This window comes from Perca flavescens, chromosome 5 (genome assembly GCF_004354835.1).
Source record: "Perca flavescens isolate YP-PL-M2 chromosome 5, PFLA_1.0, whole genome shotgun sequence".
Lineage (NCBI taxonomy): Eukaryota > Metazoa > Chordata > Actinopteri > Perciformes > Percidae > Perca > Perca flavescens.
The window spans coordinates 25,238,688-25,258,193 of NC_041335.1; the positions used below are offsets into that span (position 1 = coordinate 25,238,688).

General features: G+C 39.8%; 2 protein-coding genes across 3 annotated transcripts in view; one reads left to right on the top strand and one right to left on the bottom strand.

Moving 5' to 3' along the window:
- On the bottom strand, positions 1-11,891 carry agpat9l (1-acylglycerol-3-phosphate O-acyltransferase 9, like). 2 transcript variants are annotated; one of them, XM_028578297.1, is made up of 14 exons: positions 11,640-11,891; positions 8,245-8,444; positions 8,055-8,118; positions 4,791-4,939; positions 4,545-4,690; positions 3,673-3,747; positions 3,462-3,551; positions 3,277-3,370; positions 3,062-3,177; positions 2,663-2,718; positions 2,353-2,438; positions 2,100-2,228; positions 1,512-1,591; positions 1-695 (listed from the first exon to the last, which is right to left on the bottom strand). In XM_028578297.1, exons 2-14 carry the CDS (start codon positions 8,386-8,388, stop codon positions 587-589), a joined length of 1,338 nt encoding a protein of 445 aa, XP_028434098.1. In that variant the 5' UTR covers positions 8,389-8,444; positions 11,640-11,891; the 3' UTR covers positions 1-586. The 2 variants fall into 2 exon arrangements, with proteins under 2 accessions (XP_028434098.1, XP_028434097.1); XM_028578296.1 differs by lacking the exon at positions 11,640-11,891 and adding an exon at positions 8,769-8,921.
- Positions 11,743-19,506, top strand: part of adamts12 (ADAM metallopeptidase with thrombospondin type 1 motif, 12) — an 18,892-nt gene continuing 11,128 nt past the window's right edge. Inside the window, exons 1-7 of the mRNA XM_028578295.1 lie at positions 11,743-12,036; positions 12,212-12,570; positions 17,202-17,379; positions 17,544-17,752; positions 17,823-17,906; positions 18,953-19,077; positions 19,224-19,373. Of these exons, the coding sequence (XP_028434096.1) occupies positions 11,937-12,036; positions 12,212-12,570; positions 17,202-17,379; positions 17,544-17,752; positions 17,823-17,906; positions 18,953-19,077; positions 19,224-19,373 (1,205 nt within the window). The 5' untranslated portion in view covers positions 11,743-11,936. The remainder of the gene's footprint in view (positions 12,037-12,211; positions 12,571-17,201; positions 17,380-17,543; positions 17,753-17,822; positions 17,907-18,952; positions 19,078-19,223; positions 19,374-19,506) is intronic.

The following is a 19,506-nucleotide window of genomic DNA, read 5'->3' on the forward strand; positions in this document are numbered from 1 at the left end:
CAATATTTAAATGTTTAATTCACAAATATCACAGTTTTTCTTTCTTCAAATTGCTTATATTTTTTAAACAATGTCACGTTATGTTATAAAACAGCAAATCTACATAATACCTCCAGGTTATTTTTGCCATTGCATAATCGACAATGGGTATTAAAATTGTAAACTAAAACTTATCTTAAAAAACAACAAACAGCACATGAATGAGTTGACATGTCTGTGATACATTCATGAATCCAGTTTTTCTAAATGGCTTGTGCTGCAATCAGACATTTCATTCTAAGCTATTTTCTCAGCATTAACATTCAATTACAACAGTAGCTACAGTATCTTCAGCAGCAGTAAAAACAGAGAGCTTTCCCTTCTCACAGTCACAGTCTGCTCCTCATAAAGTTCAATATTGCACTTTTCTGTGAATCACTGAGACTCTCCTCCTTTTAGCTTTAACTGAGGTTTCACAGTGTGTCCACTTGGAAGTATTCCCTCTCAGGTCCAGCTAATGGGAACATACTCGAGGAGAGAGGCCTGTTTCCAGTGTATATTCTCCAGAACCATGGCAGGAATTTGTACAGCATACCGGTTGGGGATCTCAGTCACTGTTGCTGCTGCTGTCTTCTCCCACCACCATACTGCTGTACTGCTTCTGCTGCTCCTCTTTAAATGACTCCTTCACCTTTGCTCTCTTCAGGCCTCCATCCCTGCGGAGGCAGCCAGGTGGAGACAGAACAAACTGAGAGTGGTGCTAATTATATGACAACATCTGTTCAATGTAAATGAATATCAATGTCAAGCTAAAAAAAAGACTATTCTCTGGTGTTTTTCATGTTTGACATTGACTTAAAGGAATGCATGTTCTTCTGTGGATTAAAAAACGTTACATTTTCTTTGGAAACCTTTTCAAAAAGCCATTAAGTTGCTGTAATATAATGGTAAAATTATGAATGTGTGTGTGTTAAATCCATAGACTGTATAAAATATGGATGTAGTCTCCGTGACGTCACCAATAGGTCTGTGAAGAACAAAAAAAATGCTTAAAGTGGGTGGCTCCCAATAACTCCAGCCGTCGCCCACACACACACACACACACACACACACACACACACACACACACACACACACACACACACACACACACACACACACACACACACACACACACACACACACACACACACACACACACACACACACACACACACACACACACAGTTTTTTTTTTACCAGGCTTTAAACATGTTTATTTCTGCTGTAACTTTGGGGATTTTAACATGGGGTTTATGGGGAATGACTCCCTTTTGGGGCCAGCCTCATGTTGGCACTTCCTCATTGGCTTCATTTTTCAGCACCAAAGGTTTTTCGCTTGGGTAAAACACTATTCTTAGTCACAGATTGAGCCCTGACTTCATATACTCTTCATATAAAAGTCCTTACAGAACAAGTCAAAATGAGAAGAAAAATACTCCAGAACAAAGAAATAACAATCAACTGAAGAAAGTAAAGAGGTTGAATCTTACCATTGTAGATCTACCAGCCCTCCCTGGTGAGCAATGGCTGATTTAACTCTGCTGGCAAAATGGACAGCATCTTCCCCCTCCTGTTATTTTTGAATGAACAATCTCAACTCAACAACTCAACATCTCAACAACTCTATCTACTGTTATGTGTGTGTGTGTGTGTGTGTGTGTGTGTGTGTGTGTGTGTGTGTGTGTGTGTGTGTGTGTAATGTGGAGGGGTAGGGGTGGCACCTATGGGCTGGACACATGGCTTTAAGCCGCCTACACATGATCTGTGATAAAACTGCTCTGTGCTGGCCGTTCCATTGTTTTGCTATGGGGAGAGCAGTGCCCCCCAACTAGGCGCAGCGCTAACCCTGGCGCACCGCTCGGAATTGCCGCAGAGAGCTGCGCTCAAAGTTAAAATTATTTACACTTGCACCTCGTTGCCGCTGGCCTTTCAAGGCGCAATCAGTTCCAGAAGCAAAGATGACGTATACCTGCGCTTTGCCTCTGTGCTCTGCGCCCCAACCTTGCAGTTTGCCGCAGATCATGTGTAGACGGCTTAATGCATGCGTCTGCTCACGTGCTGCGGCACGGCATACAAACCTGTTGGTGCATGGCTGGCAGGTACCAGACATTACAGACGAGGGCCCAGCTGGTCATCATCCTCAGCAAGTAACTGACCATGCTATACTTGGAACTGTTCCAGAAAGCATCTCCAAACTTTGGGTCATACTGAGAAATAAAATAAAAAATACATAGACATGCAGTAAGGAACTGTACTTTAAAATATATGTGAGCCAGTAGGCCAGAAAACATCTGAATAAGGGATGAAGATTGACAGACAGGACTGAAGTACCTTAATGGCTACTGGATATATCGTTGCTCCAATTTCAAAACTTCCCTTTTTAAACATCATGACAGATGTGTTGTTGACACAGGTTCCTGTGGAAACCAGACATCAAGAGATTAAAGGGGACAGAGTTGTGTGAGCTCTGTCCAAACCCACATGAAATAGCTGCTCATTTGTCACATCTGAGTGGCCAGACTGCCATCAGGCACTGGGCTAAAATAACAACACTTACTGAGTCTTATCTTTGATGTTCCGAAGACAAACATACAACTGCTGTGGATAACGTAACTCTGTCTCTTTACATGGTCACACTTACCCTCAGGAAATATCAATATGGGAAGCTTTGTCTTGTCATTCACATGATCCTGCAATCTGGAAGCAACACAAAGAGGTAATGGAAACCATTTCCTGACTATAAAAATATCTATATATTGCACCTTTGAAGAGTGTTTTATTCACATTTGGGACAATACATCAAACATCTGGAAGGAGTGTCTGGGTAAAGATGTGATATTATGAGATACTGGAATCCAAACTGCATGAGTCACTGTACAGGATACACTTTCCAATGTGTTTGGATAATAAGAGATTTTACTGCCAGGAAAATGCCAACCTCTCTGAAAGCCAGAGCAGCCTCTAAAAGAAAATACAGGCGAGAAAGACAAGCAATGACAAGCCTGCAAAGAGTGTTGGAGTTAAGGAGTGGAAAACTGACCTTTTGGTCACTAGGTGGCGATCTCTCATCTCTGCTCTCTCAAACCAGACATGAGGACACGACCTCACCATGGCTCTCTGGAGGACTCCCATCAAACCTCCATGTACCTGACCCACCTGATAAACACATTTTGACAGGTATGGCAGCATCTCATGATTTAGCATGATAAATTAGCTATCGGTATAAACATTTTTTTTTAATAAAAGTTTTTGTACCATAGCATAACACCCATCGTTGCAGAGAATCACAACGTCAATAGGAGAGGTGTGATTGGCCACACAGATTCCTCCTTTTTGGGGTTTATTTTCCCTGTTGTTGCGAGGTGAAGACATGGAGTCATTATCAGATGATATTCCCGATCTGATTGTTAGAAAGTTACATGGTGAGGAGGCTCACTTACCTGTTGTGATAGTGGATGGTGGCAGAGAGTCCTCGAGCACAGATCCTGTAGCACATCACATGGACCAATTCACTGAGCCAGAACTTCATCCTGAAAACACACATACGCAAAGAAGAACACATGAGGAGGGAACCATCTCCATAGGAAAATAGTTATGATATGATAGATATGGAATATGACTATTATTTGGATCGTTATAGTTTGTGGTCACCTCCAATTTGGAAGTAATCCAACTGCAGATGTTCCTATGACCAACCAGGTGAGGCCAATGCAGGCCAGAGTTATCCTGGAGAAAGTGGAACACATTTATTACTCAATTATTCAGCAGAAAAAGAAAAAGAAAATGCACATAATAAAATACTGAATAGTTAGACACAAATTAAATAGGTGTATGAAGTTTTAGGTTTTTTATTTGTAACTTAAATGAAAAATAAAAAATGCTAATTGAAACAAGCCTTCACAAAATACACAAGTATGGTCTGATAGCAAGCAAAGAGTGGGTTTGAATGTGCCAACAATGCTATTTATGAAGTTGAATCCAATAGCCAAACATCCACAATTTTTGGTGCGGGTCAAGCTTTAAAGGCACAGTAGGATTTTCCTAAAAAAACAATGTTTAGACTAATATAAAAATAATCCCTCTCAATCATATTATAATTATATATATATTATATCTTATAAGACCCTGCCCTCGGCCTGTGTTCTCTTATTTTGCTGTGTTTGGAACGTTTCTGGCCGTCAACCTCTATAAAAATGTAGTGACCAGGTGCCAGGTAGTAAGCATGCATCCATGTGGAAGCTGCAAAAATGGCGGACACAGCGGTGGAAAAATGCAAATGCAGCAAGGCAAAACGCCAAGCGGGCAAAGCTTGTTCCAAAACAAGAGTGAATCTGATTTTGATTTTGTATTTCCATGACTTGCATTTTTAAATGGGCTTCTATGTTAGCTTATACATCATATACCAGAACAAATGCTTCCGCCCACTAAGGTTTGACTCAACCTTTGAGAATTATTTCTGTCTGGATGGCAACACTGCATTTGTATCACTACAGCTTAATTTTTCAGTCTCAGTATTGGTGTACCTGAGCGGGGCAAGGATGCAGTATCTCACAAAGATGCCGAGGCTATAGACCAGCGTTAGCTTCAGACTGATGTACTGGAAATCTTTGTGGGAGCGAGTCAGTAAGTTCCAGGACACCAGCTCCTCTGAAGTGAACCGCTGGGTCACCTACATTTAGAATTTAATGTAAAATCAGGCTAGCAAAACAAGGCCACCTATTACCATTTACATAATAAATTGTGTTCTTGCTAATAAAGTCAAAATGTACCTCATCCTCTACAATGCTCTCAATTCCTCTCCGGGTGAAGTAGAAACAGTCACTAAGTGTAAAATCACCGCCCACTGGTGGTTTGGGTCGACTGCGTCTAAGTTCCTCTAACTCTTTCTCCATAGAGCCATCTTCCCTCTGGATGAGACCTGACACACGTACACACATGGATTATTATTTTCTTAGTAGCAATGTGGAAAATGAGTCAGCCTTGCAATATCTTTTAAGATTGTGTTGATAGGCTCAGAAGATGAAATAGTTTCAGCCAACTAAGAACATTTATCAAAGTTCATTCAGCAATGTGTTTCTTGGAAGAACATTGGATACTGTACTTGACAAGAATGACATAAAAATACAAAACTACAATAAATGATGACAATAAATCAAAGCATTAAACCATTTCTAAAGCATGCAGAAAAAGAAAAATCAACAGCAACTTTGCTTCACATAAAGATGTACAGCATGTGTCATTTGGCATAATGAAGCGGATTCATCTACAAATTTCTAAATGAAATATTGGCACTGATAGACTAAGAGCTTTGAAGAGGTATTGCATTACATTTCTCACAGCACCGACTTACCAAGAAAAGTCACCTTAACCAACAACATCTGTCAACAAGCAACCTAAAACCTACATTTTGACCTGAAATACACAATAATAAAAAGATAACGGAGTTGTCCATAGAGTTGTCTTAAGTAATGGAGGTTGTACTGCCTGGTATCTAACACTATCTACCTAACAATTGTCAGAACAGTTAAGAGTTGGCCTCAGCTCAAACTCCACATTATCAGATAACTCAGCAGGCAAAGTCCAAAACCTAGAGTAACAAACTCTTTCTTCAATATTCAATCCACACTTTCAGAACAATGTATGACTTATCTTTGTATATGATGTACTTTCAGTTTTTGTATTCATCATTCATATTTTAAAAGTGTACCACTGACATACTCCGGACTTTGCAGAAGCCACATTTAGCTGACATTACTATTGTCTTTATGTGTTGCAGAGGGAGATATCTCCCTCTGCAGCTTAGTGACTGATAAAGAGTTGAGTAATAGCTTCTTGTGAGGCAGTTTCCAGAGCAACTTCACTTTGTTACCTATCATAAAAGTTCTAGATAACACTCTATAATACAGGGTAAGTCCTCTTAACTTACAGTTCAATATTGACATATGAATCAGTACATACATACTTACAGTTTCTACTGGTACTCTAATGTATCACTACAGCAGAACAAAGGAGTAACAATTGGGACTTTTAGAGGAAAAGAGAGATAACTTATACTATAAATATAAGTATTTTAGTAAGTACTGGGTATTTATGGGGTATTTCAGAGAGGAAAGGAATAATGACTTACTGGAAGTATTTTAGTAAATACTGGGTACTTATGGGGTATTTTGGGGGTAAAGGATAAATGTACTTATTGCCAACTGCAGCAGTCCTGTGCGCATATTGACTTTATACACAGGGGGATATAGTATCACCATCTCTGAGAGCAGTCCGCTTGCTCAGAGGTCAAAAGGCAGAGGGAATACAGGAAGTAAACACATTGCGTTATTTTGCCGAGAACCACCACAACAGTTTTATTATAATGTTACATCCATGGGAACGACGACAGTGAGAGGATTAATGCCTATTCACATATTGGTTAAGAGTTATTAAGCACAATACATCAATTTGTTAGTTGAATATTATGTAATTGTTGAGTTTAGGTTTGGCGGTGGAATGAAAACAATGTGTGCTTCTGGAGCTCGTTAGTTATCTCTGCTAGCCACTAGGCTAATTTATGCTACGTAAGATGCATTGGGCTTATGCTTATAACGTTAGCATGTTGTACGGGGAAAACGTGACTAGGAAAATACAACTGTTTAGTCTGTGAACCCTGTGAGTTATAATGGAGCGAATTTTGTAATGTAACGGTTAAAAGTTGTGAATCAATTTAAAGTAAACTTTACTGCACAAGTAAGCTATTGCAGTTGTTTTGCTCCCTACTAACTCCAAGTATCATTAGCAGCACTTTCCAATTGCATAGATACATTTTATGTGTTGTATGTAAAAATAGTTATTTGTGAAGCTGCAAAATACTTTACTATGAAGCAGTGTTAAGGAAATCACATCTGAAAAGTAAAATTATTCATTTGTTCTTTTTTTGTTATGGCCAAAAGCCATACTGTAACAAAAAAGCCTTGAACTCTTCATCATTCACATCTTCATTAGAGGAAAAAGAAGAGCAACAAAACAACAATAAAAAAGCAAGACCTAAGTATTATTTAATGGATTTAAATAATAGTCATTAGGAAATTAATAATTTGATTTCAATAATAGGGCTGGGATGATATGCTTTTGTCCCAATTCAAATTTTTTCACAAAACATGGGTGCTGATTTGATTTGTATTGCAATTTTCCTTTATGCAATTCTATTCTAAGTATTGAGTATTGGGATTTTCTTTTCTTTAAAAAAAAAAGTTCAATAATACACTTCTAGAGACAATATATCATGAGACATTTCTAAAAACTACTTGTTTTCTAAAAAGAATGCACATCCCATGTCAGTCAGACAGGAGAACTGTGTAGTATGCAAATACTACATAATCCAGCCGGCTCCATTGTTTTTACAGGGTACTATATGGTAAGAAGAACACAACAGTGCATACTCTGTTGTTACGTGTACAGTACTGTGTTTTTACTGTATTGTATTTTTGTCCTTCAATGACAATATAAGCCTTTCATAGCTGTGCACTTGAGAAAGGTAAGTTTGTTTTCTATTTCAGCCTAACCGATATGAGCTGCTACAGTAATGGATGAACATGCCTGCTGCTGTAGGAGCTAATTTTTTTAAATATAGACCCAATACAAAGTTCTTGTCTCATTATTATTCCAAATGAAGTAGAAGACAATTAACAGTGCAGTAAACTGCCCTGAAATAGGCAACATTTGTTTGTATTGTAGTTTATTCATTAGTATATTATCTTTTGATAGCACATTACAACTGCGAAATAAGTAATACCATGATTACTTAAGATGTACCCTGTAGGTACGCACCCAGTACCTACAATCAGGTTACTCTTTCAAAACTGGGCAATATCATTGCAACATGCTTGCCCAGACTTGTAAAGTGTCTTGTGAAATCCAGCATTATGGCTCACATATGTCACTAAACCTTCATCTTTCACAATAAAGGATAGTATCAACTTTTCATTAGAAGAGTGCCCTTACACAATCTACTTATTAGTGAACATTTCCATACACAGTTTTCTACTCACCATTAGATGCAGAGGCTTCCAGTTGTTCATCTGCATATCCCTTCTGTATCTTCAGAGTGGCCCACTGTGGAGGACAGACAGAAGACATTCATGGCCATGTCTTTTATGTGGAGCACTGTATGAGAAGTATCTGTGTTTCTTAAAAGCATGTACATCTGCAAGGAAAAAAAACGATATATAGCAACAATACCTCTAAGGTTTTCACCAGGATGGTCATGTAGGTCTCAGAGATGCCCAGTGAGAAGCCAAACATGGCTGGGATCATGATGAGGCTGATCACGAGGTACAGCCAAATCCTTAGTGCCCAAAGGGCAAATGCCCAGAAATCCTCCATCTCTACCTTATTCCCTAAGGGGTACAGCAGCCCTTTGGCTCAGATGTGGTGCAATCCTGTATGTGGGGGGGAAAAAGTCTTTTTTGAATATAAATTCACCATTGTCACCTAAGTACAGACAAAAGATCCACCCTGTCAACAACAACAACCACAATGACAAAGGGAGCTAACAAATGTAAATACAACGTTGACAGTTGAGTTAATCAGGAGTAAAGCTGCAAGAGGCAACGTAGGCTACACTTCACAGAAACACTGACGATCTATGAATAACTGACAGGACTTCTCTATATTTAGACTAGAAGACTGTAAAGGACTGCATTATATCGGTTCGTTTTCTACAGTAACCAGCATTATTTTCAAGTCGCACTAGCTCATCTTACCTGTCACAGTCCTTCCTGAGGAATACCCGAATAACTCAAAAGTCTGAGCACCGAGAGCAAACACGCCTATTTACTACTAGAACAAAGTTCACGGAGCAGCCATAGGGAGTAGAGCCCAACAGCGCCCCGTGTGGACAGTAAAGGAAGCGCATACACGTGGCTCAGTATTCATGTTTGGTAGGGAAATAGCCTACTTGTTATTGTTTGTTCAAATTTTATTTTGTGATTGTTTCTGATGCTGTTTGTGTTTTATCTTAGTTCGTCTTCCGCTGTACTCAGGTCTCTCTTACAATTTTAATCTCAATGAGATTACCTTTTTAAATACAGCTTATAATTATAGAATACAAGGAAATAAATACAAAATGTGAACTAGATGGTTTATTCTTGGAAATGGCAGAATGGCAAAATTATTATTACAAGGTCCAAATATTTGTTTTTTCTGGAGTTTTCCGTGGAAGCAATTTGCTCTGAGTTAACTCTGTCCACTGATGAAGACCACAGAATATGACTGAAAGCTCCGGAAATAGCTCAGGAACATGTAGACCTTTTGGTAAGAGGTTTTAGATTTAAAAAAACTATTACTATACTATTTCTGTAGAAAATGTGTGTGTGTGTGTGTGTGTGTGTATATATATATATATATATATATTTTTTTTTTTTTTTTTTTTTTTTGAGTGATAGGATGATTACTGACCTGAACTGATGCATTTTGGGAAACAATAGATCTGCTACATTGAAATGCCACCGATCTCTCAGACATGTTACTCACCATAACACAGGGAAGCCTTGATGAAGAATGTGGCCAAAGTCTCTCTGTGTAAATTAAAAGCCTCTCTCTCCCACCTAACAAAAGGTCCTGATTATTTTTCCAGGTTGGACATTTCACAGTCTGTTGCACATTACTGTAACAGGGGACTTGGGGGGGAGGGGACAGTTAGGGTAATGTCTATGGGAATGATAAGAAGGTGAATACTTGGATACTTGGCAAAGATGCATTCTTTTTTTTTAAGATTATTTTTTGGGCTTTTTCAGCCTTTATTCTGATAGGACAGTAGAAGACATGAAAAGGGAGAGAGAGGGGATAATGACATGCTGCAAAGAGCCGCAGGTCAGAATCAAACCCGGGACCACTGCGTTGAGGAGTAAACCTCTACATATGGGCGCCCTCTCTACCAACTGAGCTATCTGGGCACCCAGCAAAGATGCATTTTCAAAAGAAAACTGCCTGCTAAGGTAACATACTTTGTGAGTTTGTGAGCAATTAAGTGTTATATCTTCATCCATTGTTGATCAATCAGGCAAAATGCCCAGAGCCTGCAATTTTACGCCAGGTAGACATTCCAGATGTGTAGTAAAACACTAACAACACACTATTTGTCCTTTACTGTTAGAGTGTGTTCTCTCCAGTAAGGCAATGCGTGTTAGTTCTAAAATAACATTTTCTTTTTTTTTAATCTTTTTTATTCTTTTTTTTAACACCTCAACACAAACACAACAACTCATACAACAGCATACAACACTGCTTCTATCCCATGCTTTTATTGAGTCCCGTTGGGGGAAAACCCCAAGTGTGGCCTATTAGTGTTGTTATTGTTGCTGTATGGTCGACTGAAGCCAACTCAAAGCTCAATTGTCATAATCTGTGTGGAACTGTGTGCAATCAGTGGTTTACTAAGTTATTTTTAGCAGGGGCCCTTCATGTTCCAAAATGATCTTCCCTGTTCTCCTAAACAGATTTCTGATAGATTGAGAAAATCTAACAAACGCTTCACTGTTTAAAATCCACTGCCCCATTATCCAGCAACTTCTAGCTAAATCCTTTGTATGAAAAATAACTATAAATCTTAGATGCCATTAGACTCCATAGTTTAATGAGTTCACTGCATTGTCTACCTCTGTGTCTCTAATGGACCGAGACAATGAAGGAGGGAATGTGTCATGTCTCAGTATTTAGTCACACATTAATCTGCTCACCGGATAAATATTAGACAACTGAACCCCAGCAGTATTTACCAAGAGGGGTTAAAGCTTTCAGAGGATAGGCTTCAGAAAAGCCTTTTACCCTGAGCTACAGATGTATGCCATGTTTCATAGGGGCTTTAAATCTTCTCTGGAAATAATAAATAATGTCCTACAGGGGGGTATTCCACAGTGCACCACTAATATCAGACCCGCTTGTCTACTTTAATAGTGGAACTCAATGGAGGCTGTATAGCCAATATAAGGTATTTAAGTAAAAGTATCCTTAGTGTCCAGTTTCTCTGAACCCAAACACTCCAGCCCACTGGAATCTAATTCCTGGTTGATGCAAACGGATATCAACTCTGTTAGCAAAAAGGCATGTCTGTATAGAAATCATTGTTGGAAAGCCTTAGCAGCAATATGGAATGAACAAATATTTGTCCCTTTACCTCAACTAAAACTAAAGAATGCATGTGTTTGCACAGAATTGGTCTATTGTTTGACTTAATACCATTTCTTCCTCATCGAACTAAGAGATTAAACCCTTTTTCCCTGACACTCACCTGACGCCTGAGACTTTTACCCCAGTACCCCAGAACTCTTTATTGCCCCCCACCCCCTAACCTCTCCCGATTCCCCTTGGCCCTCTTGCCCCACCACTTAAAAATATCCTGTGCAAAGGGCAGAACTACAAGCAATATTGTGAATTTGAAAGGGATGTGACGAAAGGTGCATGATACATATCTGAAAAAGCACACATAACGCACACATAACGAGAAAAAAACCCCACAGATGACAATTTAAAATATGTCAAAAATATAATGGAAAGTATGTTGTGCGTCATTGCGCATTTTTAAATGGGTATATGGAAATCCTGGAGCTTTCTTAGTGGCTATAGCCTACTCATACCTGCGTATCACGTAGACTACACCACTGCTCTAGTCCCCCTCGTTCCTGCAAGGAAAGTAGACGCTGGCCCAAAGTACACTCCTCCCCTCCTTCCTCCACAGAGCCGGAGCTTTCTCCCCCAATAACCGTGATCAGGCTCCCAGTCTTCCCTCGGTGCGTGCTTGCCTTTGTGAAAGGATATTAGTGAGCGTGTTCATGTCATGACACATTGCAGCTCAACATCGAAGTGGTCGCCTCTAACTGAAACCCCAATGTCCAGGACTCTTTTGCAGTGGTTTGTGTTTGGTTACATGAAATATGCGATGTTCGCAGGACTGCCCGGTTCTTTTTCTGCTACACTTTGTTTTCATTTTGGCAGCCGGCCACAAAGAGCTCTTCTCCCTCATTGCAGAACAAGGTCAGTGTGGTGCAGTTATGATGAAAGCTGCCTTTCTGTGCATGTGTGAATTAAACTCATGACTGGAAACGTCTGTATGGTTAAGTGCATATACTAATATCAATATACTCTAAAGGTAAAAAAAAAGCTCTGCAATCACAACCCTGTTTCAATTGTGTTTTATTTTATTCTGCAGGTCAGTTGTCCCAGTCAGATCTGTCCACTGTCCACCCAGTGAAAACCAGCGCTGATGGAGAGTTTATCTCCCACTCTCTGGCTCACCACTTCAAGGGTGGGCGAGTCACGCGTGACCTACATCCCCTTGGTTTGGATGGACAGGTTTATTACAAGGTCAACTACAAGGGTCGCACTTTAATGTTTAATTTGACTGCAAACAATCACTTGGTTTCAAGTGACTACATCCTAGAGAGGAGGAACGGCAGTGCCAACAGGACTGAGCATCGTCGCTCTGAGGGGAACTCCTGTCACCTCCTTGGCACTGTGGAAGCCTCTGATGTGCGAGGAACTGCTGCCATCAGCTCTTGTAAAGGACTGGTAAGGAATCACATTGTTTTACATACATAACAGGGCATAAGGGTACATTTAAACCTCTGTCTCATTCATAAATTAAATCCTCCCTATTCCCTCCATGTCATATCTCTTTGAAAAATCTGTATTTGCTTTTGGCAGGCAGGTTTTTTTTTAATACACAGGGGAAGGGGAGCATCACTCTGGGGAAGCTGGTATGTGGTTTAGGCAGGCATAGGCTGTTGAGCAAACCCTTCCATCTGACAGTGCCCTGTGTGTTAGTTTGCCCTTCAAAGACTTCCTGATTTGAAGAACGACTGTGCTGCCGGCTGCTGCTTCTTGGCCAACCATGAGATCCTTTCCGTCTTCATTGTCTTTCAGATGTTTTCCTCTGTACTTTCACTCTCACTCATTCATTCATTCATTCACATTGCTGTCTGTTCCTGCAGAAACTCTCTGCAACCCCCACCCTTGGATGTGCATTCTTACTTTGTTCTATGCTGAGATAGGGCTTCAGTAATAGATTTTGGCAAATTTTGTTATATACTGGAACAATAGAGTTTGACAGATGGAGAGACAGGAAATAGGGCCATACGTTTTGTTCAGAGAATTTGTGCTTCTTTTTTTTTAAACTTTGGCTGAAATGTTTCTAATCAGATAAATAGTTCCACTACAAAGGCTAGAAGACAGCTGGACCGCAGATAGACAAGAGAGCAGCTCAACATATGAAGAATTTTATTTCAGAAGTGACATGTGGCATATGAACATTTCTGGAGAATACTATGGTTGCTCATTGCTAAGAATTTGAGTTTTTAAGTCCTTTATTCACCAAAAAATACTTCAGCATTTTGGAAATAATAACTGATTCATTTGATTAACACCAATATTTTGAAACAACCAAATAGGAAAAGGTGGTGGAAAAAGAGGAACTTTCCAGCTCTGAAATGATGGGATGTGTCAGTTTTAGTCATGAAGAATGTTTGGGTTTTCGTCTTTGATTGTGTCACAGCAGGAATGCCTCTCCTGCATGGTCATGCCTCCTGTTTCTCTGTTATGTTTGTATGGGTTGCCCTGCCTCTTCCTGCCAAATCTTGTAAATGCAGTTTATTTGAAAAGTGTTAGTTCACTCTAAAGTCCAATTATCTACAACCTACCGCATTTAGATTTTTTTCTGCAATCCCAAATGTTCCGGTGTGTCCCTTCTCGTCAATCAATCAGGGAAACCACTATGATCTATTACACTGATTTGCTGTACTGTGGAAGACGGTTTATAGCAGCTAAAACCACAGAGATGATTATTCTTTATCAATTAATCTGCCAATTATTTTCTTGATTGATTAATTGATTATTCATTTGGTCTATAAAACATTAGAAAAGAATGAAAAAGGCGCATACAAATTTCCCAGAGCCCAAGTCGACGTCTTCAAATTGCCATCACATTCTCTCATTTGAAAAGCTGGAACCAACCCTTTTTCTTGAAAAAGAATTAATTATTAACGATTACTCATTTATAAAAATGGTCGAAAACATTTTTTTTTTGTCAATGTACTGATAAATGAATCAACTAAATAAATGAATCGACTAATGATGATCTGACAAATGATGTACAGTATGTATGTAGATATGCATGTAGATGGTAAAGGGGATGGAAAATAGTGAGCGCTATTTACTTTACAAGTGATTATGTCTTTACAAAGTTCAGCTTACCTTTCACCTTTACTATTTACTGTACACGTGAAACCATGAGGACCAGAGTAATTGGATGGAGGTTGCTGTCTGTGTCCTTTTTTTATTTCCCTGGGAAAACCTTCAATTCAAGCCAAGCCAAAGCTTTCTCAGTAGTCTTTGATCCCTGAGGCCCAACACAAAGAAAGATCACTCATGTTCAGACCTATTATATTGGTATTTTTCTCACTTAAATGCCTGTTTCCTTGCACTATGCAGATGAAAAATTATAATGTCTTTGACCTCTAAGAAAGAAGTTAGCTCACAGGCAGAATTATCCTGTGAAGTAAAGAAACAACATAAAGGCAGGTAAGTGTAGTGAAACCGGTAATGATCAAGAAACTGTTTTAAAGAATAAATGCACGTTTGTTATGCAGAAAATTGTTGTGATTGATCATATTGCAGTAATGAGCACCATCCGCTCCCACCTCTCCTTTTGTCCCACTAATCACTGCTGAGGCCACAGGCTGTATAACAGCAAAGACTTTATTCCAGACCCAGTTGGCCAGCACTACAAAACCCACAGAAGCAGGAAACAGAAGTAAAGCAGTTCCACATGGCCAATGTATTTAGAACACAGACCTGTGTTATGGTAACCTCCCCTGGCTCTGGCACCTCACACCCAAACACGCTTCCTTTAGGTCAAAGGAGGGGGATTAATGGAGAGGAGGAGGAGAAGGGCAGAAGGTGGCAGAGGGAGAAGAGGTGGCGAAAGTGAACTTCTGACCAACACTGTTTTAGCTGGCGGAGCATTTGGGATTTAGAGCAAAAACTGTTACAGAATAATCCCCTGGTTTTGCTCAAATGGAAAACAAAGTCCTAGTTGGTATCCTTATAAGATGTCTTTGTCTATTGAGTACCTACATCACACAGGATCTGTACATGGTAATTTAAGGATCACAAGTAATACCATAACCACACTGTACAAGCCAAGCCTTGCCGGTTGCGTTGCAGGACTACAATTGGTATGTAGATCATACAGATCATGCTGGCAAGGGTCTGAATGTTTGGATGGGCCTCTCTGTAGCATTCCTTCCTGGTTGATCTGCACTCCACCACCTGCTTCTCGCTGCTGGGACTCACTTGGAAGTTTAACGCCCAGGAAAACAGATAGGAGATGGCAGGGAAGCATAATAACAAGAATCTGCCCTTTTATGTATCATACACCTTTGTATTTGTTTTGTTTTGCAGTGAGATGTTGCAAATGCAAAAACAAATCTTTATCTAGTAATATGTTAACCCAGGCAAATAGAGTGTGTGGGTGAGATCCAGAGCATTGGTGAAATGTGTGTTTTCTGCCCTAGGAAGCTTTCTCAGCTGACAATAGACATACTGTATATCAGCCTGCATGCTTTTTGGATGAGACATCACAATTTAGGGACCCCTGGATGAAGGCCACACTCTGAGTCAGTGGAAAACCCTTTCTCAATACTTTATTTAATCTGTGTTAAAAAAAAGAAGCCATTTGTTTATCATTTGCAACGTTATTGTTATTCCTCTGGTGGTTTTACATGAACAAAATAAGCCTGAGCAGCTTAGTTGTGTCCTACAAAGTTTCTGTTCCAGTTTGTGGACACTATCTTATGTTACAAGGTTCAGTGTAACAAGTGGAGTAAAATAGTCTTTCCAAAGGGAGTGCTTCTCTAGATTTTTCTGGACTCCCTGAATGTAGAAATTAGATACTCAGTCAGAGCTCTGCAGACAGCTGAATGAATGTAGTTAAAACGCATGTCCCAAGAAAAACATAAAAAACATGTCAGGATGACCCAGAAGGCTGAATAGTGAGTAACTGCAGTAAACAGCAGGGTAGACCCTTGGGACCACAACTGGCTGAACTGTAAACACTGCGTGACCTATTTTTCCACATCTGTCTTTGGCTCCTAAAACACTGAGAAGAGATCCAAGAATCAGATTCACCAATCATTTTCTTAGAATTCTTTGGTCTTGTTGGACTCAATACATGTGCATGTTAAGTTTTTTATATATCCTTGATAGATTTATTCATGTGCATGCACATTTTAACATGTCAAATAATGCGTTTGGCTCTTGAAAGAATTATGTATCCCTCTCTCATTCTGTCAATTTCAAAGTTGGTTTAGGGTTAAAGGGAGGGGTTCATCCTGGAACAGCCTGGGCTTGTTTTGGCTCACACACACACACACACACACACACAATCAACTTAATGATGAGAACTTGCAAACAGTTAGTGGGAGGGAAAACATTCATATTGCGTGTGTTTACAAGGAAAATTCAAGATTTGACAGAAGCATCTTTTGTGTGTTTGCATGCATCTGTGTTTTCATGTAGGTGTGTTTGTGTGTGTGGCGGGGGTGTAGTATATATGTCAGTCTCAACAGCAGACCTCACCGATCAGCAAATGAATAGTCTGCACCAGTAAGAACATGCATGGCATAGTAGGAAAAAGTCTTGCTGCTGCAGCAGACAGAGAATGTGCCTCAGGGAAGGAGAAAGGTTCATATTCAGATCTGTTGACTAATGATGGATTCCAACCAAATGGAAATTACTGAGTAATGGCCCTTTCAGCATGCTTTCCAAGAGACTTCTCAGGTTTAATCTTTTTAGTGATTTGTTGTTGCACTTGTAAAAGTTATAAAACAAAAGCATGCTAGGTACTAGGCTGTAACTTTTCTGTTTAAGTCACAGTCTGAGAATGCATTACATTACAAAAGAGACTTAAAGCTGCATTAGGCTAGATTTTGGGATAAAATGAATAATCCTTTTAATCTTAATTAACAGTTGGGAGCTGTGACAGCAGTGAGCAGAACTAATACTTGAGATAATAGATTTGCCCTATTTTCAGATTTGGGTATCAGTAACTTTTCTGTGCACAGGAAGTGATTGACCAAAATCTTAACTTGCTCACTCTTTTCTACTCAATGCATCTTCATTGATGTCATTTTTCTTTCCCTCAGAGAGGCTTCTTTTCCCTGCCAGAGGGACACTACTTTATCGAACCTTTCCAGAAATCTCCTGATAATCCTGCAGGGACTCCAGAGCCCCATATTGTCTATCCAAGAGTTACAACAGAAAGCCAGAGAAAAAAACGCAGTTTTGAGTCCAAAGATACACCCAGCCCCTGTGGAGTTCAAGGTGTGTATCTGAATGTGTGTGTGTGTGTATGTGTATGGAATGGCAGATGTTTGTGTAAATATACATACTGTAAATGAGCATTTTTTTCTCTGTCTGCGTCTGTGTCAAGTAAGGATAAGTCACAAGTGTACTGCAAGTGAAGTCTTCCATTATCCACGCTTTAGATGCTCCAAGTGACTCTGTCCAGGTGGAGAGAGAGAGGGAGGAATGGGAGAGGGAGCAGCAGAGGGGGGAGGATCAGGCTCAGTCCCGCTCGCAGCGCTCAGTCAGCAGAGAGCGGTGGGTCGAGACCATGGTGGTAGCTGACGCCAAACTCATAGAATACCACGGCACTGATAATGTGGAGTCCTACATCTTCACCATCATGAACATGGTGAGGAGTTAGAATTCGATTATACTGTTTACGCACAGACTACGGTTACATTTTTATTTTATTTTAACAGGTGGCAGGGATCTTTCATGATGCCAGTATTGGGAATGCCATCCATGTAATCTTGGTTCGCCTCATTCTACTCCAGGGAGAAGAGGTAACACTTGCCCAAACAAGTTTTCTTAAGAAACTTTAATGTGATTTCTTTTTTTAACAATGCATGTATTAAAGTTGTAACAAGAAAAGCACATGTACATCTATGAAGCATTCCTCAGTAGGGTAGTTAGGAGGTGAAAGCTTTAGTGCGTAACTTTTTGATATTATAGAACGTCCGTTACATTCAAGCCATTGCCAAATGAGTTGCTACAAAGTTAATTAAGACTATCAGCTCCACACAACTCTCTCTGTATTTCTCAGTATGGCTATGTTCAGAAAATGGTGTTGTCCGGTGATTTCACGCGCAGAAACTCGAGTGAAGATAATTACCTCTTCTGAAGAGTCCATCATGTTTTTTTAATCCTTTATTTAGTCCTCCTTGGCTACTAGCAACTGCTAGGAACAATGGAAGGTTTGTATCATGTGGACGCGCCGACAGTTTTGTTGTCATTACTTAGAATTCCTCATGGGAGCAGCAGAAACTACACACTATAGCTTGAAGTAAACTGGAAGACTCCTTCATTTGGCTGTGGTTCAACCTCCATGCACATTGAGTATCTACCTGAAGATTCAAGACCCATTGAACATCATGTACTCACCTTGGTTTACATCAGACCTTCCACGTATAGCTATAAGTGTGAAAAACTGGAAAACCAATTGAAACAAAATTCAACAAGAATCCTGGACCGATCACGAAAAACAAATCAAAATCTTGTTTGTTCAGCAGAAATGTCTTGGCTTCCATTGGAAAAAATCCATGTTATCGGTAGTGTAATACAGAACTGTTTAGAAAATAAAGTGAATGAAAGTGAGCTGTTTGCATTAAAGTCATGTCCATTATAAAATATAAACTACCTCTACAGGTTACTGCTCTGCAACTGACATTGCACTCTGTAAATTCCCTGTGAAAAGATGGAAACAAAATTCTTTTTTCAGGGTCAAAAAAATAATTAAAAATGTTATGTTTTCAAATGACAAGATGTAAAAAGAAAGCCAAATGATGACAAACATGCAGACTGTTATTTGTAATTATGCTATTTGTTGCAGAAAGAGTTGAAGATTGTTCACCATGCAGACGCCACTTTGTCCAGTTTCTGTGCTTGGCAGAAAAACCTCAATCCCCAGAGTGACACACATCCAGCTCATCATGATGTGGCTGTGTTGGTCACTAGGCAAGTGACACACACATATGCATTTGTAGGTCAGCTATATCAATAGACAACTTAAACGAAATTAACAAATCATATGCTCTGATGCCAGGCCGCGCTTATGATGGAGATATGACATTTACATAATGTGCCTGTGTTTTGCCCCCCAGGAAAGACATCTGTGCTGGAATGAACCAGCCCTGTGAGACCCTGGGTCTGTCTCATCTGTCTGGGATGTGTCAACCGCACCGCAGCTGCAACATCAATGAGGATTCAGGACTACCTGTTGCCTTCACCATCGCTCATGAAATGGGCCACAGGTCTGTGTGTGTTTGATTGTGTGTGTGTGTGTGTGTGTGTGTGTGTGTGTGTGTGTGTGTTGATTTGTAATTTTTGTGAAACCCTGAATAATAGAGTATAATAACAATAGGCCATGTGACAAAGAAAGCATCT

Coding starts and splice junctions, on each gene's coding strand:
- agpat9l (XM_028578297.1), bottom strand. CDS start 8,388: ATGGAGGATTTCTGGGCATTTGCCCTTTGGGCACTAAGGATTTGGCTG. Junction 3,748..4,544: donor TGCATCCTTGCCCCGCTCAG/GTACACCAATAC, acceptor CACTTTCTCCAG/GATAACTCTGGCCTGCATTG. Junction 3,552..3,672: donor GGATTACTTCCAAATTGGAG/GTGACCACAAAC, acceptor GTGTGTTTTCAG/GATGAAGTTCTGGCTCAGTG.